The sequence below is a fragment of the Phaethon lepturus genome, unplaced genomic scaffold (assembly GCF_000687285.1).
Source record: "Phaethon lepturus isolate BGI_N335 unplaced genomic scaffold, ASM68728v1 scaffold18852, whole genome shotgun sequence".
Lineage (NCBI taxonomy): Eukaryota > Metazoa > Chordata > Aves > Phaethontiformes > Phaethontidae > Phaethon > Phaethon lepturus.
Window position 1 is genome coordinate 1 of NW_010524271.1, and position 23,578 is coordinate 23,578.

General features: G+C 43.3%; 1 protein-coding gene across 1 annotated transcript; it reads left to right on the top strand.

The window, feature by feature from the left end:
• Nucleotides 1-626: 626 nt before the first annotated feature.
• KAT7 (K(lysine) acetyltransferase 7) lies at nucleotides 627-12,220 on the top strand (the record flags this gene model as incomplete). Its single annotated transcript, XM_010282403.1, has 14 exons — nucleotides 627-817; nucleotides 2,130-2,306; nucleotides 2,498-2,737; nucleotides 3,308-3,390; nucleotides 3,635-3,724; nucleotides 4,439-4,537; nucleotides 4,706-4,816; nucleotides 5,586-5,777; nucleotides 5,979-6,068; nucleotides 6,973-7,113; nucleotides 8,325-8,418; nucleotides 8,598-8,744; nucleotides 9,624-9,730; nucleotides 10,401-12,220. Coding segments are annotated over 14 exons (1,864 nt in total), but the record flags the coding sequence as incomplete, so codon positions are not given.
• Between the last annotated feature and the right edge of the window lie 11,358 nt (nucleotides 12,221-23,578).

The following is a 23,578-nucleotide window of genomic DNA, read 5'->3' on the forward strand; positions in this document are numbered from 1 at the left end:
CTGAGGCCTGCATCCCTCAGAAGAGCCGCCCAGTGCACTGCGCGGTGCAGGCGGCCACTCTGGTGGTCCAAGATGAGGTGAATACAACTGCATTCACAGCCTCTTTTGGCCCAGCCTCTTCGCTGAGTGCTTTCGTTTTCTCTGCCTTGCTTCCACCCCGGAGCCCTGTTGCCGCCCTGAATTATGAAGTGGTGAAGAGTCAGTCTGGCCGTTGCTGGAGCCCATCTGTTTTCTCCACCACCTGCTCCCGTGGTGCCCTGTGCTCTGCTGGGCTGCCTCTGCTGTTCCAAGCAGGCAGATGGTGCGGGAGTGCTGTTGGCTTGGCAGGGTGAACAGCGAAAGGTCAGCTTGAAGCATATTCTGTCCAGCCTTGAACCTGCATTTACCTTTTGCTTTAAATAAAGTCAGGTACTACTGTGATCTTTCTTAGTGGATCAGTTTGCAGAATCTCTTTATTATTGAAGGCACCATCTGACACTGCATATTTATTAAGCTAAAATATTTTCTCCAGAGTAATACATTTGACATTTATTAGCTTGCATATGACATTGTGTCAGCTTGAAATTACCTATCTATCTGGGGTTTTTTTAGTAATTTTTTTTAATAGTATAAATATAATACACAAGTTTAAGTGCCCCTGTGCTAACGTCTGGGTCTGTGGTGTTGCAGAGGAATGCAGGGAGTAGCTCGGATGGAACAGAAGACTCTGATTTCTCTACTGATCCTGAGCATACAGACAGCTCTGAAAGTGACGGCACATCACGACGATCCGCCCGTGTGACCCGTTCCTCAGCCAGACTCAGTCAAAGCTCTCAAGGTAAATGCTTTATTTTCTTAAATAAGGAAGAGAACAGCAGCCTCTTAAGCAACAAGAGGCTCAATGTACTCCATATTCCTGACTTTTACAACTTAAATGTGTGGAGTTTATACATAAATGAAAATATAGAACTTTTTAATTTGGCTATTAACGTACCACAGCAAAAAGCAGTCTTTATAAGTGCATATTGCACAAATGAGGTAATATAATCTAAAGTACACACTGGCAGTGGAAGTTAAAACTTGAGTATCCTCTGTTCAAAAAAGTAGAGCTGTTTACTTGTTAAAGGAAGTGGGAGCCAAACCCCATGATTCTGCTGCCAGCTTTGCCTAATTTTTCTGAGAACTCTAAAAATTTGTTTTCCATCTAGTCAGTTATATTGGTACCGGAGCCAAGTTAGAGAGGGTGCTTAGGGGTGAAAGCTGTTTTTGTTTGCTTTGTTTGTTTGTTTGTGGTTTTCTGTACTGCAAAGGAAGATGTATTTTCATGACTGGCTGATGCTGACCCTGCTCTGCAATAAATGTAATCAACGTACTGCCAGTTATTTTGTATGCTTCTGCTTCGGCATCCAGATTGTAAGAGGAAACACTGAATGTGTCCAATGCCTCATTTTTAGTGTTAGTGTAGTCATTTCTTGGCTGTTGGTTACCAAGCTCCCATCTGGCATCAAGGGGAGGAAATGGCAGTAGATAATAACTTCTTTGCATTGCTCCATGTATACACTTTAATAAAGAATCTGTTTTGTGACAAATTTTATTGCAGGTATGAAATCTACGTGCAAGATCATCTGGTAATTGGGTCTTAAAAACAAGAGGAGAGGTGGTTTGGATGTTTGGGATGCCTGTGATATTCCTAGGTTATGAAAGCATTATTTTCCTGCAAAATAATTGTTTTATAGTCTTACGACTATAGTGTAGGATCACAAAACCACACACAGGGTCCCAAATATAGCTGCACACCAGAAGCAATCTTGCTATTCCCAAGGGTTATCTAAACACTGATAGTTCTTATCTAAACTAACGGTTCTTTAGCTTTCCAAGTGGGAGCTGGTTTGTAATTACTAGTTAATTAAGTAATTAAGTCCAGAGAAAGCTGATCTAATTCCAGATTCCTCAGTGTTGGTAAAACTGTCAAAAGGTTTAAGCTCGGAAGAACAGCGCCTATGTTTGTGATGACGTGCAGCGGTGAGCGGTAGCAGTGTTGATACCCCGCTACCAAATGTTGGTGTTACAGACTTTGGTGCATGTGTGAGGCAAGTCTCTGACTTACAGTGGTTATTGTGGGTGTAATTATGGTGTTTCTATGGAATTAGATTCCAGCCCAGTTCGTAATCCACCATCATTTGGAGCAGAAGAGCCTGTCTATTCTACGAGGAGGGTAACCCGCAGCCAACAGCAGCCTACTCCCGTGACTCCAAAGAAATACCCGCTCCGGCAGACTCGCTCATCTGGGTCAGAGACTGAGCAAGTGGTTGACTTTTCTGATAGAGGTATGTGAGGTGCAGTGAAGTGTTGAAAGTTTGCAAAATGCTGTTGGAAAAGAGTATGTGACTCCATTCTCTGAGGGCACAGTGTAATATCCTGAGGATAGAGGGTTTGAGACAGCTGTCTGGAATTGCTTTACATATTTTTTTGAAAGCTTTCTTTCAGGCAAATTTGTAACATCTTGATCCTTATTCAGACACTAAAAACGCAGCGGATCACGATGAGTCTCCACCTCGTACCCCCACCGGGAATGCCCCTTCCTCAGAGTCTGATATTGATATCTCCAGTCCAAATGTATCCCATGATGAGAGCATTGCCAAGGACATGTCCATGAAGGATTCTGGAAGTGACCTGTCTCACCGCCCTAAGCGCCGCCGCTTCCATGAAAGCTACAATTTCAACATGAAATGTCCCACTCCTGGTTGTAACTCTTTAGGTAATTTCAGCTCCAGGATTAATCTGTTGGGTTTTGCCTTCCTGCTGTGATATTCAAAGTCCCGCTCAGTTGAGTTATGCATCCTAACAATATGCGCTTAATTAGGATCAAAAGTATTACTGAGAAGTGGGTATAAAGAAGGGATGTGAAGCATATCTGCAGGTATATTCTTCCTGGAGGTCTTTGCTGGCTAGGAGTGTTTGGGGGATGACAGGGTAAAGAACAAATTAGGAGTATGAGCACAGGTGTGGGAGGAAAATGCAAAGTCTTGCAGGTAGGGTATTGGTCTCTGACAGAAGCAGGTTTTCAGAAACAAGTTACTGCAGACCTCTGATATACCTGGCTGCTTGCATGGAGTGCAGCTTTGGAGTTAGCATGAAAAAGATTTTCCTCCTTTGCTCTTAAAAGCTTGTGCCATGAACCAGGAAGTATGTTCCTCCTGTTACACTGGTAATAAACTGAGCATGGTCCTTGAGAAGGTCATATGAGCTATCTGCCCTTCTGGGATACTTCTTAAACCTCTTGATGATCGTATGTTAAAAGTTGGGGTTTTTTTCTGATCCTTTGCAGGACACCTAACTGGAAAACATGAGCGACACTTCTCCATATCAGGATGCCCACTATATCATAACCTGTCAGCAGATGAGTGCAAGGTAAATAAGTCTTCTATTTTATCTTCCTTTTTTTTTAAAAACAAAATGGCAAGACCTGTCATTTGTAAACAGAAAATAGAGTTAACATGTTTCAGCTGATGTCTTTAGCTGTAAGACAGCAGCATTTGTGTGTCAAATCATCTGCAAATTACAGTTCAGAAAATTCACCTAAACGAGAAATGGGAAAGATGAAGGCTTTGATAGTTGTTTGCTGCGGCACTGACAGATGAGTTTTGGCTTCTAGGTGCGAGCACAGAGCCGGGATAAACAGATTGAGGAGAGAATGCTGGCCCATCGGCAGGATGACAACAACAGGCACGCCACCAGACACCAGGTAGGCAATCTGCACGTAATGGAGTGGCTGCTCAGTTAAAAGTGGAAAAACCTTAGCTTGTGGTTTCCAGCGACAATGATTTTAACTTGATCTCCCTTCTTCACTTCTCGGATCAGCTATTTTGCTGAGTCCTGACACTCCCCGTTTGTCATCTCCAGTTTGTTTCAGCAAGGGCAATTCATTGTATCCCTTAAATGAGAGACTGGAGCAGCTCGTGAGAGCAGAGGTGGCATTGGCCAGTAATACTACAAAAGAGGCTGGAGCTGTTCTTAGGATGATCTTTTCTGCGTGCTTTGATGTGTAGGACAAGAGAATTCCTGCAGAACTGTAAACTACAATTTTACTCTGACTAAACAGAAAAGAATAAAACCAGGGGAATTGCATTTTTCAGTTCATGAGTCTTGGACTTGAGTCAAAATGACAGTGAGTCAGCTCTGAGCTTTTCTCCATGATTAAGCAGCACATAAGGAGTGCACCCTGTCTTGTGGCACTGAGGTACATTGGCAAAGCCAAGCTGCGGTAGGAAAAAACATTTACTATTTTACATACCTGTGTTGTACCTGCAGTACCCTCTTATTAGCACGGGATTTGGTTCAGGGACAATATAGCTCATAAAATGAAAGCCAGGACAGAGGTGCTTTTGGGTGGGAAGGTGAAGAAAATGTTTGAAGTCGATGAAGCCTAGTGAAGGTTTCCACTTCTGGTTTCTTTCAGGCGCCAACAGAGAGACAGCTGCGATACAAAGAGAAAGTAGCTGAACTCAGGAAGAAGAGGAACTCAGGGCTAAGCAAAGAGCAAAAAGAAAAATATATGGTAAAAGCAATAACTTTATTCTTTCACTCCTTCCTGTCTGCAATGAGACCGCTAAGTGGGGCTTTGGCTTTCCCAGTCATCCTGCAACGTTCTCGGCTAAAAAGCTGCAAGATCCAACAGCTTAGTAGCAGCATGGCAGCAAAACCTCCTATTATTTTATTGTTCTAGGAACACAGACAAACCTATGGCAATACTAGGGAACCTCTACTTGAAAACCTGACAAGCGAGTATGACCTCGAGCTTTTCCGAAGAGCACAAGCACGGGCATCTGAGGACCTGGTGAGACTTCTAATTCGTAATATATCTCATAGCAAATGTCTTTGTTAGACATGTGCATGCTTTCTGGGTTTTGTTGTGTTTGTGCAGATAGAATCAGAGTTTGTAAGAAGAGCAACTACAGCCCAGCCAAGTCAGCAAAGTTACACTAGGGATAATGTTTAAGTGCCAGTCATTCAGAAGGTGTGCTGAAAGCACAGCTGGAGCTAAGCATTTGCAGTCATGAATGCTGCAGTGCTGCAAGAGGAACATTTAGTAACAGTCCCGTTTAATAGGTGTTTCATTTCAGTGAAAGAATGGACAGCTTCACCTGCTGAAAGAGTGGCTAAAGAGTGATGATAACAAAACACAAAATCCATCTTGGCAGGAGACCGTGACTGTGGAATGGAGTTCAAAACCTTGTATGGCTGAGGCTTCTGTAGGTGCTTTCCAAAGCCACTCTCTATCTCCAAAGAGGAACCAAATCATACTTTGATGCTTACCAGTGACAATTGCATCTGGGATGTCAGAGGCTGTATCCTCTCCCTGCAGATTAGGAAAGAAGTGCTGATTCACGAGATGTTTCCTGATGAAAGGAACAGTCAGTAACTGTACTGCTTGTGGACAGGGCTCAGTCTGAGCTTGATTGAGGAGAGGTCCGTGGGAGGGGTCATTAGATGTGGTCACGCTGAAAGATGAATTTGGAAGACTTGAAGTAAATTATTCCCTTGAGGGAAATAAGTAGGGCCCCCTTTATTTTTTTTTAAATAATCATCCTTTTTTTCATTCATAGGAAAAGTTGCGGCTCCAGGGCCAGATCACAGAAGGCAGCAATATGATTAAAACAATCGCTTTTGGCCGTTACGAGCTGGATACCTGGTATCATTCCCCCTACCCAGAGGAATATGCTCGTCTGGGACGTCTCTACATGTGTGAGTTCTGTCTCAAATATATGAAGAGCCAGACAATACTGCGCAGACACATGGTAAGGGTTAGGGCAGAGCTGATTCCTGAGTTTTAAATCTGATGTCAACATGTAAACATTTTAAAACTTTACTGTTATTAGCTCAGTTGCTCACTTTAGGAGTTGAGAAGGCTACGTGTTTCCTGGTACATCCAGTAGCTGTTGTAACCTTTTCCACCCTTAAAACAGTAGTGTCACCCTAACATTGTTTTCCTGTCATAGGCAAAATGTGTTTGGAAACATCCACCGGGTGATGAAATCTACCGCAAAGGCTCCATTTCGGTGTTTGAAGTGGATGGGAAAAAGAACAAGGTAGCTAACTGTGATCATTACGCCAGTCTTGAGTGTGGAGTCTGTCTTTCAAATGTGATGGGCACTGCTTCTCTTGTAGAGAAGCAGGATGCAAATGGCCCTTTCTCCCTCTAATTGCAGGAAGGCTACTTAATCTGATCTGTCCATTCTTGCAATTCTGGCAGTAGTTTTATCTGTGCTTTCTTCGTGGTTATTCCTCAGCCCTGTTGTGCTCCAGCAGTTCCATCTGTTGTCTTATACTGTGCTTGGAGATGTGTGTCAAGATCCGTTTCTGAAAGTTAGTGGGGAGATTCTGTGCTTGACCTCAGTAAATTGCTACTGTCCATCTCTCATTCACTGTGAATACTCAGCCAAATTTGGGTTAGAGTGGGAAGCAGCCTAATGTTCTTGAGGGTGACCTCCTTAACCCTGAATTGAAGGGTGGAACATGAATCTGCAGCTGCAGATTCAGTGCTAGGTAGTTGCACTGTGCTTGTGCCCTGTCTTGAAGGCTTCACAGGAGAGAACAAAGAAACAAATTCAAAAGCTAAATTCTGCACTTGCCGGAAGTTGGGAGGAGTTTTTTCTAGTTACCAGAGATAACCTTGAAGCATGGGATGAATACAATACAGTGCAAGCAAGCAGAGATCCAACCTTCTGCTCCCCTTCACTGAGGATGTGATGTTTTGGGCATTCAGAGACTGATATCGCAAATGTCAATTCCCACCCTTAGGAAGCTAGGCTTATCAAGCTTCATCACAAAAGGAATTGTTTCCTGGACCAGCTGCTCTGTTTGAAAGACTGTATGTCATTTCTCAGATGATTCAGCATTTTCTTGTCACTTCCCGTGTATGCCTGTTTTTGTCCACTCTTGGGATGTTCCACTGTAGTAAACAGGTGTATCCTACTCTCCTTTTGCTTCTAGATCTACTGTCAAAACCTGTGTCTGCTGGCAAAACTTTTCTTGGACCATAAAACACTGTATTATGATGTTGAACCCTTCCTCTTCTATGTCATGACAGAAGCTGACAACACTGGCTGTCACCTGATAGGATATTTCTCCAAGGTTAGTTGAAAATACATACATACACATTACTACCTCACTAGAATGGGATTTAGGACACCAATTATCAGTACTGAATCTCCCCTCTGAGTTTTTGTAGTCTCCGGATTTGTTGCTCTTAGGAATAGGTAGAGTTTCACACCTGATCTGCATGAATTGTTCTTACTGTTTGCTGCAAGGATTGCAGGTGCTTTGCTGTAGCATCTTTTCTCCCTACTAGCAAAAACCAAATCATCTCAAATGAACTATTGTTGCTAGGAAGCATAGTGGTGTCTTAAATGCAGGCAAAAGTAATGGTAAAGAAAATGTAAATAAATGTAGAGAAAAATACATTAAAATAAGTATTAGTCGCCATGATTTTTTTTTTTTTTAATAAAGTACCTGAAGGACTAAAAATCCTTAGGTGGAGAAGCTGAGACATAACTCCAGTAACTTAAGCAGATCCCACGAGTAGGTCACTGGCCAAGCTTAGAGTAGGAGCCAGTTTTCTCAACTGTTTGCTCAGATATGTTGCCTACCAAAAAATAGCCAATCTGTTTGTTTAACTTCTTCTGCACATTGGTGAAATACATTTTCTGGTTGTTTTTCCTTCAGTACAGGAAAAAGTGATTACACTTCCAGACATGGTGATATCATGCAATGCCGTTATCAGTTTAAGGTATTTCAGTCAGTGAAATTCCATAGGTAGGTGAATACTCTCCCCAAAAAAAGTGCAGGAAGCTATATTCCTTATATCACCTGAGTCAAAACTGAATTAATATCTTAAAAAAAAAAATCTCTAAAGAACAGTCTGAATTGATCTGAGGATCAGTGCCCCAAGTCTCCTCTTTTTCTGAACATTTCAATATATACCATGTGCTTAAAATGCTGCTGTTGTGTCACTTTCTTGTTGCATGTAAACCTGGTAGATGACAGAGATGGTAGTGAGAGTGTTACTGGCTCCTTCTCAGGTACAGCTCCATGGCCAGTCATCCTGGGCTTAAAATTGAGCACCAAACACCCAGTTTAATGGCTAATAAAGTAAGACACTAAGCCAGGTTGGTAGCTGAAGGATGATCATGTTACTTGTTGTTAGGCAGGTTTTTCTACTGTTGCTGCTTTCACCTTGTGTTGTATCAGTTGCACAGGCTTGTTCAGTCTGTTGGGATTATGATATACCCATTGTTTGTACAGATCTAGACCTGTTAGTTTATCCTCTCTGTTCTTCTTTTTAGGAGAAGAATTCCTTTCTCAACTACAATGTTTCTTGTATCCTGACAATGCCTCAATATATGAGGCAAGGTTACGGAAAAATGCTCATTGACTTCAGTAAGTAGAGAGAAATTCTGGAAACATATTCTGTCCAACATGATGATTTCATCAAAAAATCCAACATATCTATGGTGGTGGTTGAGCAGTTTTCATTACAGCTGATTTCTGCATGTGCTGAAGAGTGTGACTGGAGAGAGTAATGTAGGAAGGATAAATAGGTTTTCTTTCCTTTACAGGCTATTTGCTTTCTAAAGTAGAAGAAAAAGTTGGCTCTCCGGAACGTCCTTTGTCTGATTTAGGGCTCATCAGCTACCGTAGTTACTGGAAGGAAGTTCTCCTTCGTTACCTGCATAATTTCCAGGGAAAAGAGATCTCTATAAAAGGTATGCTTTCAAGCTAAATAAACTTGTAGTGAATTAGTTCGGGAGCATACCTATGCATCTCATTCACTCATTTTCCTAAAATACAAGGCAAGTCATGCTTGACTCATTCGTATAGGTGTTTGTGTAGCAGCACAGTTAGTGGAATATTCCTATAGTTGCGTCTGGCTCCTTTCCAGTCCCACTGCCATTAGAGATAACCCAGATTGCAGAGTTTTGAAAATATATACTGGCGGCTTCTCTTTAAAAATACCTTTTTAAAAAAGATTCAGCAAAGAACTTTATCTGTCTGTAGATTAAAATGTTAATTTTAAAAAGAAAAATGGCTCCACTGAGAGGCTTTCACATGCTTTGGGAAAATACTAGGACTATTTGCACTTCTTCTAATAGCATTTTTATGTTTATGGCACCTAGGAGTATGCAGCATTTCATAGAGATATCAAGGTAGTTCTGAAGAAGCAGCGACATCTTCTTTCAGATGATTACACCTTATTAACTCGGATCCTAAAACTAGTATCACTAAATCATTGTGCTGTCTAGGCTGGCTTTCAGTTTTTGGGTGAGCTGGGCTGTTCCTGTACAGCTCTGCATGTCTTGCATCCATAGCCTTTGGTTCTTCAAGCTATTTGCAATCTGTCAGTCCTCAAGAGTGAAAGAAGAAAAGGCACATTGTATAGCAGTACTACGGATAACCAGGGTGATCAAAGGGCACAAATCCGGCAGCAACAGTAATACTGCATGTACCTCCTTAGTATGTGCAAGGTGTTTTGTGTATATCACTTCAAAAGGAGTTGCATAAAAGTTGTAGTTGAAAACTAACAGCTATAGGCTATTGCAGAGGAATTCGTTTCTATTCTAACATAAACTGGTACTGGTTTGCAGAAATCAGCCAGGAGACTGCAGTAAACCCCGTCGACATTGTTAGCACATTGCAGGCGCTTCAGATGCTCAAGTACTGGAAGGGAAAACACCTGGTCCTAAAAAGACAGGTAAGATTTGTGATGGCTATTTCTGCATTATTTTTTTTTTTCCTTATATTTAGCTGTTGGATTCATATGAATTTGCCGAAATCAGTATTTCCTTTGCATTGTCCTGGGTTTTCCAGCCTTTTGATTCTAGTGATGGAGCACTGTAATTTTGAAATGCAGTAACTGTTAAAATACAACATGGGCATCCAACCTGATTCTTCAGTAGTGTAGAAGTACGCTGCACTGACCTTAGTCTTCTGATGTGTGGAATGACATTGCTTATTATAAGCAGCTTTTTAGGGAGCAATGGATCAACATTCCCATCATGCTCCTCCTCATGCCTGCCCTTTATTGGGCACCTGGATGACATAGAACTGAATGGAATTAATGGAATCCTGAATGAATCCTGTTTGTACCCACTGAGTGGTTTATAAATCCCAAAATGTGACAGCTTCTCTCTTCTGTTTCCACTCCCTAGAGACTTCACTTTGTAGCCAAAAGTAGCATTATCAATATGACTAGAAGGGCTTCTAAAAAGCATTGTGGAGGAAATGTTATTTTTGTCACACGAAGCAGTTAGTAGGCTAGTCATCTTCAGATTTGTGGACTTAGATGTGTGGTGTTGTACCTTGGATAATTCTCCATCACGGATCATTTCTTTTAACCTGCCCTTTCATGCTCTTTTCCTCAGGATCTGATTGATGAATGGATAGCCAAAGAGGCAAAAAGATCCAACAGCAATAAGATAATGGATCCCAGCTGTTTGAAATGGACCCCTCCTAAGGGAACTTAACTGTCTGTCACTCCTGAAGCCAGTGAACCCCAACAGTAGGAAATACCCTAGGGATCTCTGTTGTATCTGTTGCTGTTGTGATTGGCTGGTACAGTACCCTCCTGAAAGATCAGTTCCCCTTGGTACTGTTCTGGCCCAGATCTTTTGTGCACACCACAGACGCTAGTTCTGAGGAACTTTATGTTTCGGCCTCAATGAGGTTGCAAGGATTGGATCTGTATAGGACCCAAACGAAGCTCCTAGCAGCACTGGCCCAAGGAGTTCTGATATCTGGTACTGTACCTGTCCAGTCACTGGTCTTACCCTCATGTTCTTATTCCGATGAGGTTGTGTTGTGTCCTATAATCTGGTTGTTTCTTCCTTCAGGTTCCTTGCGTTCTAAGTAGTGGAGATAGCTTCTGTGGCTTTTGAACAAGGTCTAATAATGCTTGTTTGGGAAAAGTCTGGTTTTCCAACAAGCTGCAGTTACACTGACTTCAGCATTTTTAACTAGTTCTGTCTGATGGACTGTTCCATTCCATGTATCCAATAGTTTTAGTAAGATAACATACCACCTCTTTCAGTGTTTTCCATATAACATAGACGGTCTTCACATAGTTAATATTGTACAGTCAGAAGCTTACATATCTTGTAACTGAGTGGTGTGATTGTTAGTGTTACCCTGGAGGAGTCAAGGCTAAGTGTGTGAGAACATCATGGTCTGAGATGTTTCATAGAGTTGCTCTTGGTATATGCTCCTGGAGCTACTACAGTACCATATATGTTGGTGAGACCTCTTTGATTATAAGTTACTGGTTTTTCCTGGTTTATTGCATGGAGTTAGTGGGTTCCTTTACACAGAAACAGCCTGTTCAGTATATTTCACTGGAGATATTTTTCCCAGAGCAGTCTTCCTTGAATTGTAGGTCTCTTTGTATTGGAGAGAATTTTTTTCTTTAGACTGGAGAAATTAAAGCTTTAGACAGATTTTTGCTAGCCTTGTCCAAACAGCCACAGAAACTCTACAATGCAAATATCGTCAGTTGTTGGATTGCCTACAGTGTACGTTCTGTGCATCAGTGGCAGCTCCAGTTAGCTGTGTGAATGGTTTGCTTCTCTGACAGTGCATTCTTGTTTGTCTTTGTAAAACAAAAAAGCTTTTACTTCCTCTCTCCCATCAGCACCACCGGAAGAAAGTATCGTACAATGGCTTTCAAGTATAACCACTGTCCTTGTGCCACAAGTTTCCTATATGGCTCCAGTGTGATGAAAAGGGGGGACAATCTTGGGGTAAACGATGGCAGCTTTGTATAGTGCCGAATTCATTTAAACCTTCCAATGCTTCCGTATTGAATGGTGTCTGAAATGAAGCATTTGCAATGTACGGGTAGGTAGGAACTGTTTCCTGTTAACCACTGACCCATCCTAATGTGGAAAAGTTCTCTATTGCTCTTCTGATGGTTGTCTGCCTTTCTCTGCCTCCCTAAAAAAAAAAGAAGAAAAAAGATCATCAGCACATGTTATATACCTTGTGGGCATTACTGAATTTTGCTGTCTCATGCCCTTTGCTCCTGTATTGTAACTAACTACAGATACTCATGAAACTATCCAACAACGTAGAGCTCTTGTGGAGTAGGGAAGAAGGCCATTCTTGTGCAGAAGCTAAACCCTGTTCCCATGATGTGGTAGAATGTGCGATTCTTGTATCTACTTCTCAATAAAGCATGTTCTCTGCTCAAGTTTATGCCTTTTTATTTTTTTTTTCAGTCAGGTACTATTCTGCATCTTCAGTTAAGTGAAGCTGCTGCTTTATGTTGCAAGGGACTAATTTTGAACCTGTCATTGTACCCAATGTATTAAAAATTGTGACTAGAGTACTCTTTAGGTTGAACCTTTCAGAAATAGCCTATATTGCATATTCACTCTAGAGCTTATTGCACACAGGAGGCTACCCCATGAAGAATATATGGATGTTGCCATATATGATGTACTCATAACTCATAACTTGAGTACGTCATGTAAAACTGGGATAACATCTGTCAACCTGAAGTTCATTGAAGGAGAAGGGAGTTATCCTAGAAGTCATTTTTGGCCTTTCCTTTTGTGCTTCCGTGACCAGATCTTCTTGCTTCTTGTACTGTGGGAGGACTTGGGACAGTGAAGTCTCTGATCTTCAAAAAACAGTGTTTGAAGTTCAGCACGTCTCTCAAACATTTTTTAAGTCTTTGATGTAATTTTCTGATAGAAAGTGGTTAGTTACATATACCTGCTCCAGTCTGCTTTTCTACATAACTCAATGGGAGTTAAAAAAAGAGTAGGGCATGTTTTGGGACTCTGGGCTCTAAGCTGCAGAGAGGCCAGGGTGCTGTTAAGAGTAAGGCTGACATGTCAGTGATCATGTCCTTGAACTTCAGAAGCGCAGCTTGCAAAGACAGAGAGCAAACTAGTTGAGATGGAATACCTTTGTAGTAGTCTTGTTCTGATTAAGATCAAAATAAAGGACACTTCCCTGAACAATGATGTTTGTTTACTCCAGTCACATCAAGGCTTTCCCTAATTCTGTCTTGTTTTCCTTAATAAGACAGTTTTTTAAGCATTTGATTTGGGAGCATTGCTTTTACTTATTTGAGCACAGTTGCCTTTTTTTTTTTTTTTTTTTTTTCTCTCCAGAGAGATGCACTGTGATTTAGTTTGTAGATAACCGGACAAAGAGACAAGAGGATAAGGGTTTTGTTCCCCACACTGCTCTGTTGTGTGACAGCCAGCCCCTCTCTAAACTGTTGTTTCCCTCCAGTCCTTATTCTATCGAGTCTGTTTATGTTGTGACTTCTCTTGAGGCAGTGACTGTCTCTCTGTATATGTACAGTTCTTAAAGGAATGGGGTCCCACGCTTGACTGAGACCTCTGGGTGCTTTGCTAATGCAAACACTAATTAAGTAGTGAGTCATACAGATAGCCAAAAACATTTCTGGGTAACCAAAGGATGAGACATGCTCACAGTTTTACCCACAGTTTATTCATAGCAACTGCAAACTTGCAGATGTTATAGTCTGTATGGGCAGTTTGAAGCCCACCTAAAAATTACGATGCTATCAAAAAGCAGCTGGTGCTTTCAGTAATTTTTCCTAGATTGATGTCTTCTTGCCCCCTGTTCTCATTTATTAAAAGAACACTTGCATTTAGCCTTGACCTAACACAGGAAAAAATAATGTATGTAATTTTAAGCCCCACTGGTAACCCTACAGCCCTCTTTGCTGTGATAGACCCAAAGAAACACAAATTCAGCGAGCAGCTGAGAGCAGACCACCTCATCTCTATGTCCCAGAAACAAGAACTGACTGTGGAACTGAAAGTTGTATAAATCACGTAAGATTTTGAATTCCAGTAGAGGTGAACAGTCAGAGTTCAACCTCATAAGGAATCTGCTGGTTTTGAAAGCTTCAGTTTATGTGCCCAAAACCAGAGAGGTACCCTACCAAAGAACGAGACAGAAACCCAGGTCTTCCAGTGCTCTGTCCTGATGCTTTAACAGCAAACTCATGCTTTTTTCCATGGGTCAGCGATGAAGTTTGTTTGATTTGGATGTCATCTTCTAGTATATATTTTCCAAAAAGATGGTAATTCAGCAGAGCCAAAGTTAAAAAACCATTATGTTTCTCTGCTGTCAGTAAATGAGAAATAGCCCTTTGAAAGCTTTATGGGCGTGGTAGTAGCCCATGCATGTATTACTTAACAGTATTGTTTCCTGTTGAGTTTGTTTCCCAGAGAACTTTCCATGACTTCTACCCTCTTGCTTAAACTCCAGCTCCCCTGTAGCTGGTTTCCTGACAGTGCCTCTAGTCTGCAACTTTTTCCCTGCTTATTTTGCTGTTTCTGGTAATCCAGATATCTTAGTTAAAACAACTTCACTTTCTATTTTCATCTCCATATTGAAGTACAGGTGTGATAGCACAAACTGGACAGGCATAACACGGCCATATGCTTTCCAGAGAATTTCACCCACACTTCTCTGCTTTGGATCTTGCACTGCTATTCCAGGGTTAAAGCTTCACACAGTTACTGTATTTCAGGCTTGACATAGACAAACAGCATGGGCATATCGTCTGCTCTTGAGATGGATTCGCAATTATTTCAGCTATAGGAAGCTGAACTGAAGAGAAGTTAATTGATCTAGTTAATGCACAACTTGTATATTTAAGTATCGCCCAAAACCAACTCCTAAGTTTCTCCATGTAGCTTAAGATTTCATAGCAAGAGGGATTCTTAGCTCTTGTGCCAACTAGGGTAGGAACTGCTTGTCTGGATCAAATCTAAGATTAGTTGAACCCAATAATGTGTCTGACAGGAGTCAGAGGTTAATGTTCAAGGTTAATGACTGCCTCAACAATGTATGTCATCATTAATTACAGTATCTACATACCCCTTTAAAGATATACAGCTCTATAAATTATGGATCCTCCTTAAGTGTTCAATTATGGTTTACCGGTGCATTCTGAAGCCATCCAAGGCCCTGCTTTATCCTCTGCTCATCCCTGTATATATCTGAGCAGCCTCAGGCTTGCTTTAACAGTGTACTATCCCAGAACTTCCAGCAGCCTTGGGAAACAGAATAGTTAAAACACAAAATACTTCAGCCTCTCCCCAGCCGCGTCCTTGAATCCAGACTCTGGAAGCACAATGGCTATGAAGACCTCAGACGTGCTGACCTTAACAAAGCAGCAGCCCTGCAAAGGGCTTTCTCAGGAGCAGTCACGCGCACTTTAACTGCTCCTCCAGCCTAGCATGAGCGAGGTCAGGGCTTTCTCAGAATCTGCCACTGGAAAATGCTCTTTAGACCTTGGACACAGCTAAATCATTTTTTCCTCTGAATTTCTTCAAAAGACAAGGAAAGTAAAGTTGTTCCAGCGTGGAAGCTTTCCAAGATGAACTTCTGCCCAGGGCAAAGCAAGATTTTACAGTTAAAACCCCCAAAATAAGAATTTGGAATGGGTATGACAACAAACTGTGAACTACTGCCTTATATGGGGAATGGTCTCATTTGCTCGTCACACTCTTTGTGCTTTTGAGATCCGGTTTTTGTTAATGAGCGGGCGAGCTCTCCGAGTCCTTCGGGGCCTGCTGTTGCATGAGCTTTCATTTTGTAGCGTGGAAAACCGAGACAAAGGAAACGGGCATAGGGATCCCACCGCCACTATTCTCTCACCACCAGCTGCTTAGTCTTAACCCTGCACTTCATTGTGCTGCCCTCGGTTGTGCCAGTACAGTGTTTATAGGGACCGTGCTGAACCAGATCTCTGACGCGATCCAAACCTCTCCATCTTTCACTCATTCTGTCCCTGGACCATTTCATTTGGCAGACCACAATGCCCCTCCTCCTCACAGGTTTTCTTGCAGATGCCTGCAATATTGGTACAAGAGTTTTCACTGCAATGAGGCAAACTGGTGCTTCTTTTTCTTCACCGAGAAGGTCTGCGTGCATCTCCAGGAACTGGTCTGTCGCTGCTGTTCCTTTTCCCCAGCTGAGCGCTGGCAGTTCTGCTGGCTTTTCCTTTTTGATGTAATTGTTTGGGGCAGGATGTGGTCATGTTGTGGCCACACTGAGGATCTGCAGGGAAGGAATAGGTGGTTGATATTCCTATAAAGAACATTAGAGGCAAAGAGACAGCAGGGAAGCAGGAAGGAAAGGAAGCTAAATATGTAAAATTACTTCAGTTGTTTCTATTGTGATGGCTGTGTAACTCTGAGCTTAGTTTAAACCCATGTGAAACAGTCCATCTGCCAGTAACTCCGCCTTTCTGTTGTTCCAAAACTATGGAAAGAACTAGAACACCTACCTCTCATACCAGCTCACAGACAAGGGGAAAAGCAACTCTATTTTTGAGACCATTCCCTGTAATTAGGTCTGCTTTTCCCCCCCTCCTCTGGGCTCCTGCCCACACACCACAAGAAAACACCCAGACCCGAGTCTGGGATGACAGCAGAGGTGTAGCAAAAAGGGAGAAAACAAAAGGAAAAGAAAACATCCCCAGGAGGCGAATGGATCTCAAAGGCTCTTGCACGTTTTCTGCAGTAAAAGATTTCAAATTCAAAGAGAGCTTTTAAGCTGGACTTGACACCCTTTTCCAGTGTCACAATTAACTCGTGCTGAGCAGTTGTAAAACATTTCTTACTCTGTGCCTTTGTACACATATCCACAAGATCCACAAATTACAATAATCCTACGTCATATATTAGGAGGAGGAAATTAAAAAAAAAAAAGATAAGCTTCTGGAGCTAGATTACATATTCTGTTATTTGTAGAAACTGATCAATAAAAGGATGAACATGCTGAGCTATATAAGGCACTAGACGAGTGACAATGTTTTAAAGCGAATACACTTTAGCACAACTCAGTTCAGTGGGGGTGGTTAAAAGGGAGCTGTCTGAACAGAGGGAAATGACGATGACTTCATTTTCTTTGTATTCAGATCCCCTGGTGCTTGGGTAGGTGATCGTACATCAGGCCCTTCCACAGCTAGTGATTTTAAGTGGAGATTAATGAGGACTCTTGAGTTCGGGCTTATAACTGAGATCAATCTTTACCATAATAACAGGGATGCTAACAAGTGTAGAAGAGATTGTGTGGGAAGTCAAGGGACCTGTACTGCTTGTCAGCCACTATCACCCACTCTTACCCATCAGTTGGTCCGACCAAGGAAGTTCAGTGGTTCTACGTTTCAGCTGAAGCGTTGGCTGAAAGATGTTACCTGTACAGCTCTTGGTTTTCACATCTAGCACAAAAAGGAGATCAGTGGGTTTCAGCTCTGCATTATTGCAGATTATTCAGCTCTGCAATTATAGTTGCCCATAAATTGGACATTATTAAACTAAAGTAACAGAAACTCACCACTGCAAATTCTGTTGAGAGATTATTCTGAGACCATTTCTATTCATATGAAAAAAACCCTCTAAGGATCTCTTCAGTGCTTCTCCTGAGACAAATGTTACCAGAACTGCAGCTCAGGGAAAAACAAGTGGCAAAAGCACCCTTAGATCCGATTTTTGTATAAGATGGGCAAAACAGTTCTAATTTAATATAGTTTTCTGAAGGCTACTGAGCAAATCATTGGCATAATCCCCCCTCCTGTGACTTCTCATCTCTCCTCTGCAGTAAAGAACGGTCTGATTCTTTCTTTGTATCAGTAGCACTGGCGCTGATTTTGTTTACAGAGCTCTCCTATTTTATCAGTGCTGAGTCCTTGATCCCTCAGCTGCATGTCCCTCCCGTTTCTGCTGTGCTCTTGACGTCAGAGATGAATACTACACCGGGAAGTCTTTGCTACCCAGGATAGTGGGCTGTGTCAGGCTAACATTTAGAAACTAATTACTAGTCACTTGGTCTTGTGATGACTCAGAGGAGGAAAGGGAACCTCCCCCCAGATCTCAAGTTAAAATGGAGAAACAATGCCCTCTGATGTGAGGCACTCGGGGTGCCTCATGCATCTCAGCGTGATGTAGCACCCTTGCTGGGAGCTCCTGGTTAGCAAATCCCTCCTCACACAGCTTCTAGAGTGGGGCACCAGCTACTTTCCACTGGAAAACCAAAAAACTCAAACCTACTTCCTTTTCACTCCAGAACTGGGTTCTTCTCCTAGCTCAGTCATTGATCGATTATCTAATTCTGGCAACTGCTGAGTCTTCTGTAGAGGAATCAATGTGGTATGGACTCATCTGCAGGGGGCTGTATGTCAGCAGAGGTGTTTGAGACATAAATGAAGTTGATCATAGCCTTGCTTTGACCAGGGATCAATTGCATAGCCATGCAACTGCAGCTACGTAGTGCGGCGTAGTACATGTCACACTAGCCAGAGCTAAAGAAGACACAGAGGTACCATCTACTCTTCCCTGGGTTCCCTCAGTTAATGCACACCTGGGACATCTTCATCTGGCTCTGCATCCTTTCACCGCTCTGACCTGAGGACAGTTTTTTGGGCAGAGAAATGGAAACAGGAAGCTTCAGTTGTGTTTCTCCCACCTCTGGAGATGCAGATTGACCCCTTGGAGCAGCCGGCGAGAAACAGGATGTCAGTAAACCATGTTTGTTGGCAACTTCAGTGTGTTCCTGATGAGCCAATACACTGGATCAAGATACTTGTTTGCTTTTCATCCCACTAGGGAGTTTTCCGTGCAGACCAATTACTCTCCTTCCAGTGAGATAAATCACTTGCTGCTTGAGCCATTCTGTTTAATGCTGGCATTGGAAACCGGTAGTCAGCAGTCTATAAGCAAGCATTCTTTGACAGACTAGTCCTTGTGTGTGAAAAACAGAAATCAGATGAGGAACAACAACAAAATTCAGTGACTAAGTTTAATATAGGCCATGACTCCCCCTTTTCTGACTTGATTTTAACATCTTGGGAGCTGCTGTTTTAAAGAATGGCTTTGCTATATTTCGCTCTACTTTGCTTCCAGAAACACACAGAGATATGGCTTGTGGCCAGTAGGCAATAAATCTGTACCTAGCTTACTACTTTCTTGTAGTTAGGTTTTCAGTGGTCCTTTTGCAGACAGGTATTTGTGTCTTTTCTAGAGTAGGAAAAAGGCCAAATTGAGGTTGTCTTATCTGATCCTGTGTCCACTTTCCAAGGACAAACCTTAGACACACAAGGACACTTACAGCATTGTCCTGGACCACATCTAGTCATTTACGCTAATGCCAGGTACCTGCTTGTTTAGGGGGAGCTTGGTATTCACACTGCCCTGTTGCATAAAGACACCTTGTATTAAAATCACTGGAAATGAGAACAGTTACGTCTGTTAGAAAGCAAGACACAGGTGAAGCTGGGTTTACTTTGTGTATGTTTGTTAACCTTTAGCAATCTCCTCCTTTGATCAGCTAATGCAGTTGTCTAACATTAAGAAGATGTTATACACAGGTCCTAAATACTTCTTTCATCTTCTCTTCATTTTTTTGTATTTTGTCAATTTGGCTAATTCAACCACATATAGACAAAGAATTGTGTAATTCCAAGAAAGTCTGTAGAGTTGGAAGCAGAAAGATTTTGCTGTTTTGTGAAAATTTTGCAATTTAAGATCACCTGTATAAGCGCACCATGACAGTTAATTCTCCTCAAGTTTTCCATTAAAAAGCATACATTTGCTTGGAGAGGCTGTGAGAAGTACATTTCCCAGATGAGTATGATTCAGATCACATTTAAGAATCCTAAAATCTGTTTCCCACCCCTGAGATGAGGGATGTATTTATTAGAGTATTACATCGCCAGTCTGGGAGTTCCACACTGATCACACACTGCCTTGCTGGCTGGAATCACAAGCAGTTGCTTAAAACGATTTTCAGAGCTACTGGATTTTTGTTCTCAGTTAAATTTGGTAATTCATCATGCTTACCTAGTAGAAGCAGCATTGCATACATGACTGAATCCAAGCAACTGTAAAACTCCCTGGAAATCCCCAGCAAAATGTCAGCGAAGTCCAGGAGGTTTTGTAGCACGGTCTGGCTTGCGCTGAGAGGGCAGTCGCTGCGCCAAGGCGCTGCCAAACCGGCAAGGAAGCTTATCTACGCTTCTCCTGGGAGCTCAGGTTTACTTCTCTTTTATCTACCCATCTATCTATATTTTCCGGGCAAAAAGAACTGTTCAGGCATATTTGGTTTGCAGGAAGGGCATGGTGAGAGTAACTGCTTCTGCACTGTCCAGTGCATGTTTCCAACTATCACCAGCTCTAGAGGGCACCGGTGTAGGATCATGCTTTAGGAAAGGTGCAAACTTACTCTTAGAGCATTGACTGGTGCTTGGGAGAAAACCTTGGGTTTTCTTCCCAGGTTTGGCACAGGCAGATGGCTGAATGTGACAGACGGCTGCATCACTGTGTGCCTTAGTTGCTTTGTTTTCACGACGGATACCGCTCTCCTTGTCCTCTGCTGTCGGTTTGGGGTGCCTGCTACCCCTGTAAATCTCAGGGACAGGACATCTACTTTTCTCCCATCGAGGAGGTTTCCCTGTCATCCTAGACACTTCAGCTGGAAGCCACTCTGCCAGATGGGAACGCAGGCGGGTGCCTCTGCTACAAGGGGACGTGACCCATCTCTTTTCCCATCGCCACAAGTGACAGCTTCTCTGCTAGCACGGTCTGAACCCATCTGGCTAGGCACTCTCTCTTGGCACGCAACAATTTTCCTTCTTCATAGCTGACTGATGACAGCTCAGAGCTGCAGTCCCTTGAGCCAGACTCGTCCCCACTCCTGTCCCTTGTCCCAGATCAGCACGGAGAGCAGCCAAGGCAGGATACGGCCCGTAGATGGCACTGGCCCTCCACCGTCAGTGTCCCTGGGCATCTGCCCCTGCCTCTGCCCGGACATGACTAACCCAGCTTAACCCTTGGGCTGCCAGCAACACCTACGGCCCCACAGTTCTTATGTCACCGTCTGGCAGTGGAAGTGGGTGGCTAAAGATGTCACCAGTAGGCTGCACATTTTTATTTATTTATTTTGATATTGTGCCGTGCACTTAATGAGGGAGCGCTTTAATAATGTGTTGCCTGCAATATATGCAACCAGCAACAGGAGGCTCTCTGCCTCCTACACCGAAAGGGACTTCGAGGTTGATCCGTTCAAGTCGAGCTCCGCTGGTTTTGCAGTTTTCGCTAAATCGACTGGACCTGCCCCAGAGCTCTGCCAGTGTATGAAAACAATGCTCAAAATTTTCCCCTTTCAGAAGACTCTCAGTCTGAATGTAGGATCTGTTACAGCTCAAGAAGTCATGGTTTTCTTTTTTTACTTCCACTATGTTAGCACCTCGGTGCCCTAACTAAGATACAGACTTCATTATACCGCTATACAAACAAACAGTGAAACATGCTATGGGATGTGAAAGTGTCTGTGCATTGGTGTCGGGAGGTGAGGGAGTGTGGATAGATTTTCCAAAGGGCCTACGTCTTACCTCCTCCCTGAAGGAGTAAATGGCTTTTTCGTTGTGACCAGCTGCAAGCTGATGTGCTACATGTTGTTGAAAATCTGGTTCTGACCGTGGGCAGTAAACCCTGCAGAAAATTTTAGCCTTCCGGCCGGAAGATGACCACTGACAGAGTTCAGAGGACAGTAGTAAACTGGTCCAGAGCTTGAGGGACTGGTTTGTGACAAAAGGCTGAATCAGATGGTGGGGAGGGGCTGATACACATTCTTGGAAGATGCCCAAGGAAGGAAAAAGATTTCTTAGGGGACATAGAGAGGTAAATAACTGGAACTAAAGGGATGAAAGACAGGGGAGATACAGGATGACTGTCAGAAAAAACATGAGTCCTCTGAGCCTTTGGTATGTGTCTGTAGCTCTGGGAGAAATCCCATCAGCAGGATCATGAGGAAGAGACTTGGGGAGATTGTCTTCTGTTGACCCTAGAGAGATGAGATGGATGGGACTCCAAGAGTCTTCTCTTCCACTGCCTTTCCTGCGATTATTTCTGTCATTTGGAAGACAGAGAGGTGTCTCCTTTAGAATAACAATGCTAACGTGCTGCTTTTGAAAAACAAGTGTTGAGGCTGCAGTGGTAGGAGTGGGAAATACATGAACTCATCATTTGCATCAGCCACAACATTCGTTGTCAGTGGGCTCTGCCTGAGGTGGCTGAGACCCCTGGGGTTGAGGCAGATGGGTTGCAGCCGTTGTAGCATAAGAGCAATAACTCCTCAACAGTGGCCAGCAGATCAGTGGTGAGCTCAGCATTTTCAGTCCACGTTTCAATTTACACATTAATGAGAAAGGTGCAAGGTGAGCCTTGATGAGCTGAGACATAACATGGTTAGCCATGACTTCAGCCAGCTCCAAAAGAGGATAGGTCACTGGATGCATCATCAGCTGAGATTTCATGGACTTGCATTTGTCCGTCCACAGGTTACCTGTACCCCACCTTGGCCTTGTCATTCCCTCTGTTTCAATTTCCCTGCGTAGTACATGGTCTCACACAAAAATTATGGAGTGTTCTGTATGATAGTGAGGACTGTGTGAGATCGCCTCCACCAGTAACCATCACATCAGATTTTTTTCTAGTGCAATGTTTTTTATTTTTCTGCCTTTCCTGTCCTGGGAATGACTTCCTGCCATGATCCCACCTCAGCTCCCAGCAGGAACCCAACATTGGAAAGCCTGGTGGAAAATGCCTCCCCTAAAGCACTCGTTGGAGAAAAGGACTGGAGAAAAAGGGAGGGATCTTATTCTGAAAGTCATCATTGGGGCATATACCTTTCTAACAGACAAAGGGCCCCCTTCAGTGTTGCCTGCGTCTAGCAAAGCTGTGATACCACTGCAAAACAAGTTTGCCAGATGTTGCCAGCTTTCACCCACTTTGCACCATTAGGTCCAAGCTCACAGTCCATATTGCTATTGGTTTTGACTGGCCCCACTTCTGTCACGTGCAGATTTACTTTGATCTGAGGGAGAGGGTGGCACTGGAGATACTATCCCTGCCTGGTTTTGCAAATCTGCGTTCATGTCGCGTGATGTGGTCACAGCTGCACGAGTGCCCAGGTCTCCAGCCGGAGGTTGTGCCTGCCCTTGCTTCTGGGCCAGGCAGGTTCTCCACCTCCCATGGCTGGGTAAGGGTGCTGCAGCATCCGGTTTGTGTCGTGTTAAACTCTGAGCTCTTCCCTTATTCCACCACCTCCTCCCACACACCGAGCGATGCTGCCAGAATGCCAGAGGCACGGCAGCAGGGAGCCAGGCTTGCTCTCCTGAGCGGGGAGACAGGCAGACAGAGACAGTGCTGGGAGCAGTCAATGGAACAAGGGAGAGCCAAGGCTTCCAGACAGACGCAGACAATGTGCAGTCAACAGGCAGAACTTCTGTCCTGCCCAGACGGACAGACGGAGACTATCAGGCTGAGGAGACGAGATAACCAAGCCTCCTCAGGCAAAGGGAAAGGATGTGGCATGGGGGAAGCACTGCCTGTCCTATCTTGTTCCTACCGTGAAACCACCGATGGGTTGCAGTGGGAGCAGGAGTGCACCTTGAATGCCCAACGTGGCAGAATTCAGCTGGCGGCTGTAATATCTGCGGGACTGAACACAGGCCTGGAGATGGGTGATGTGGGGAGGTGGGTGCTCTTCC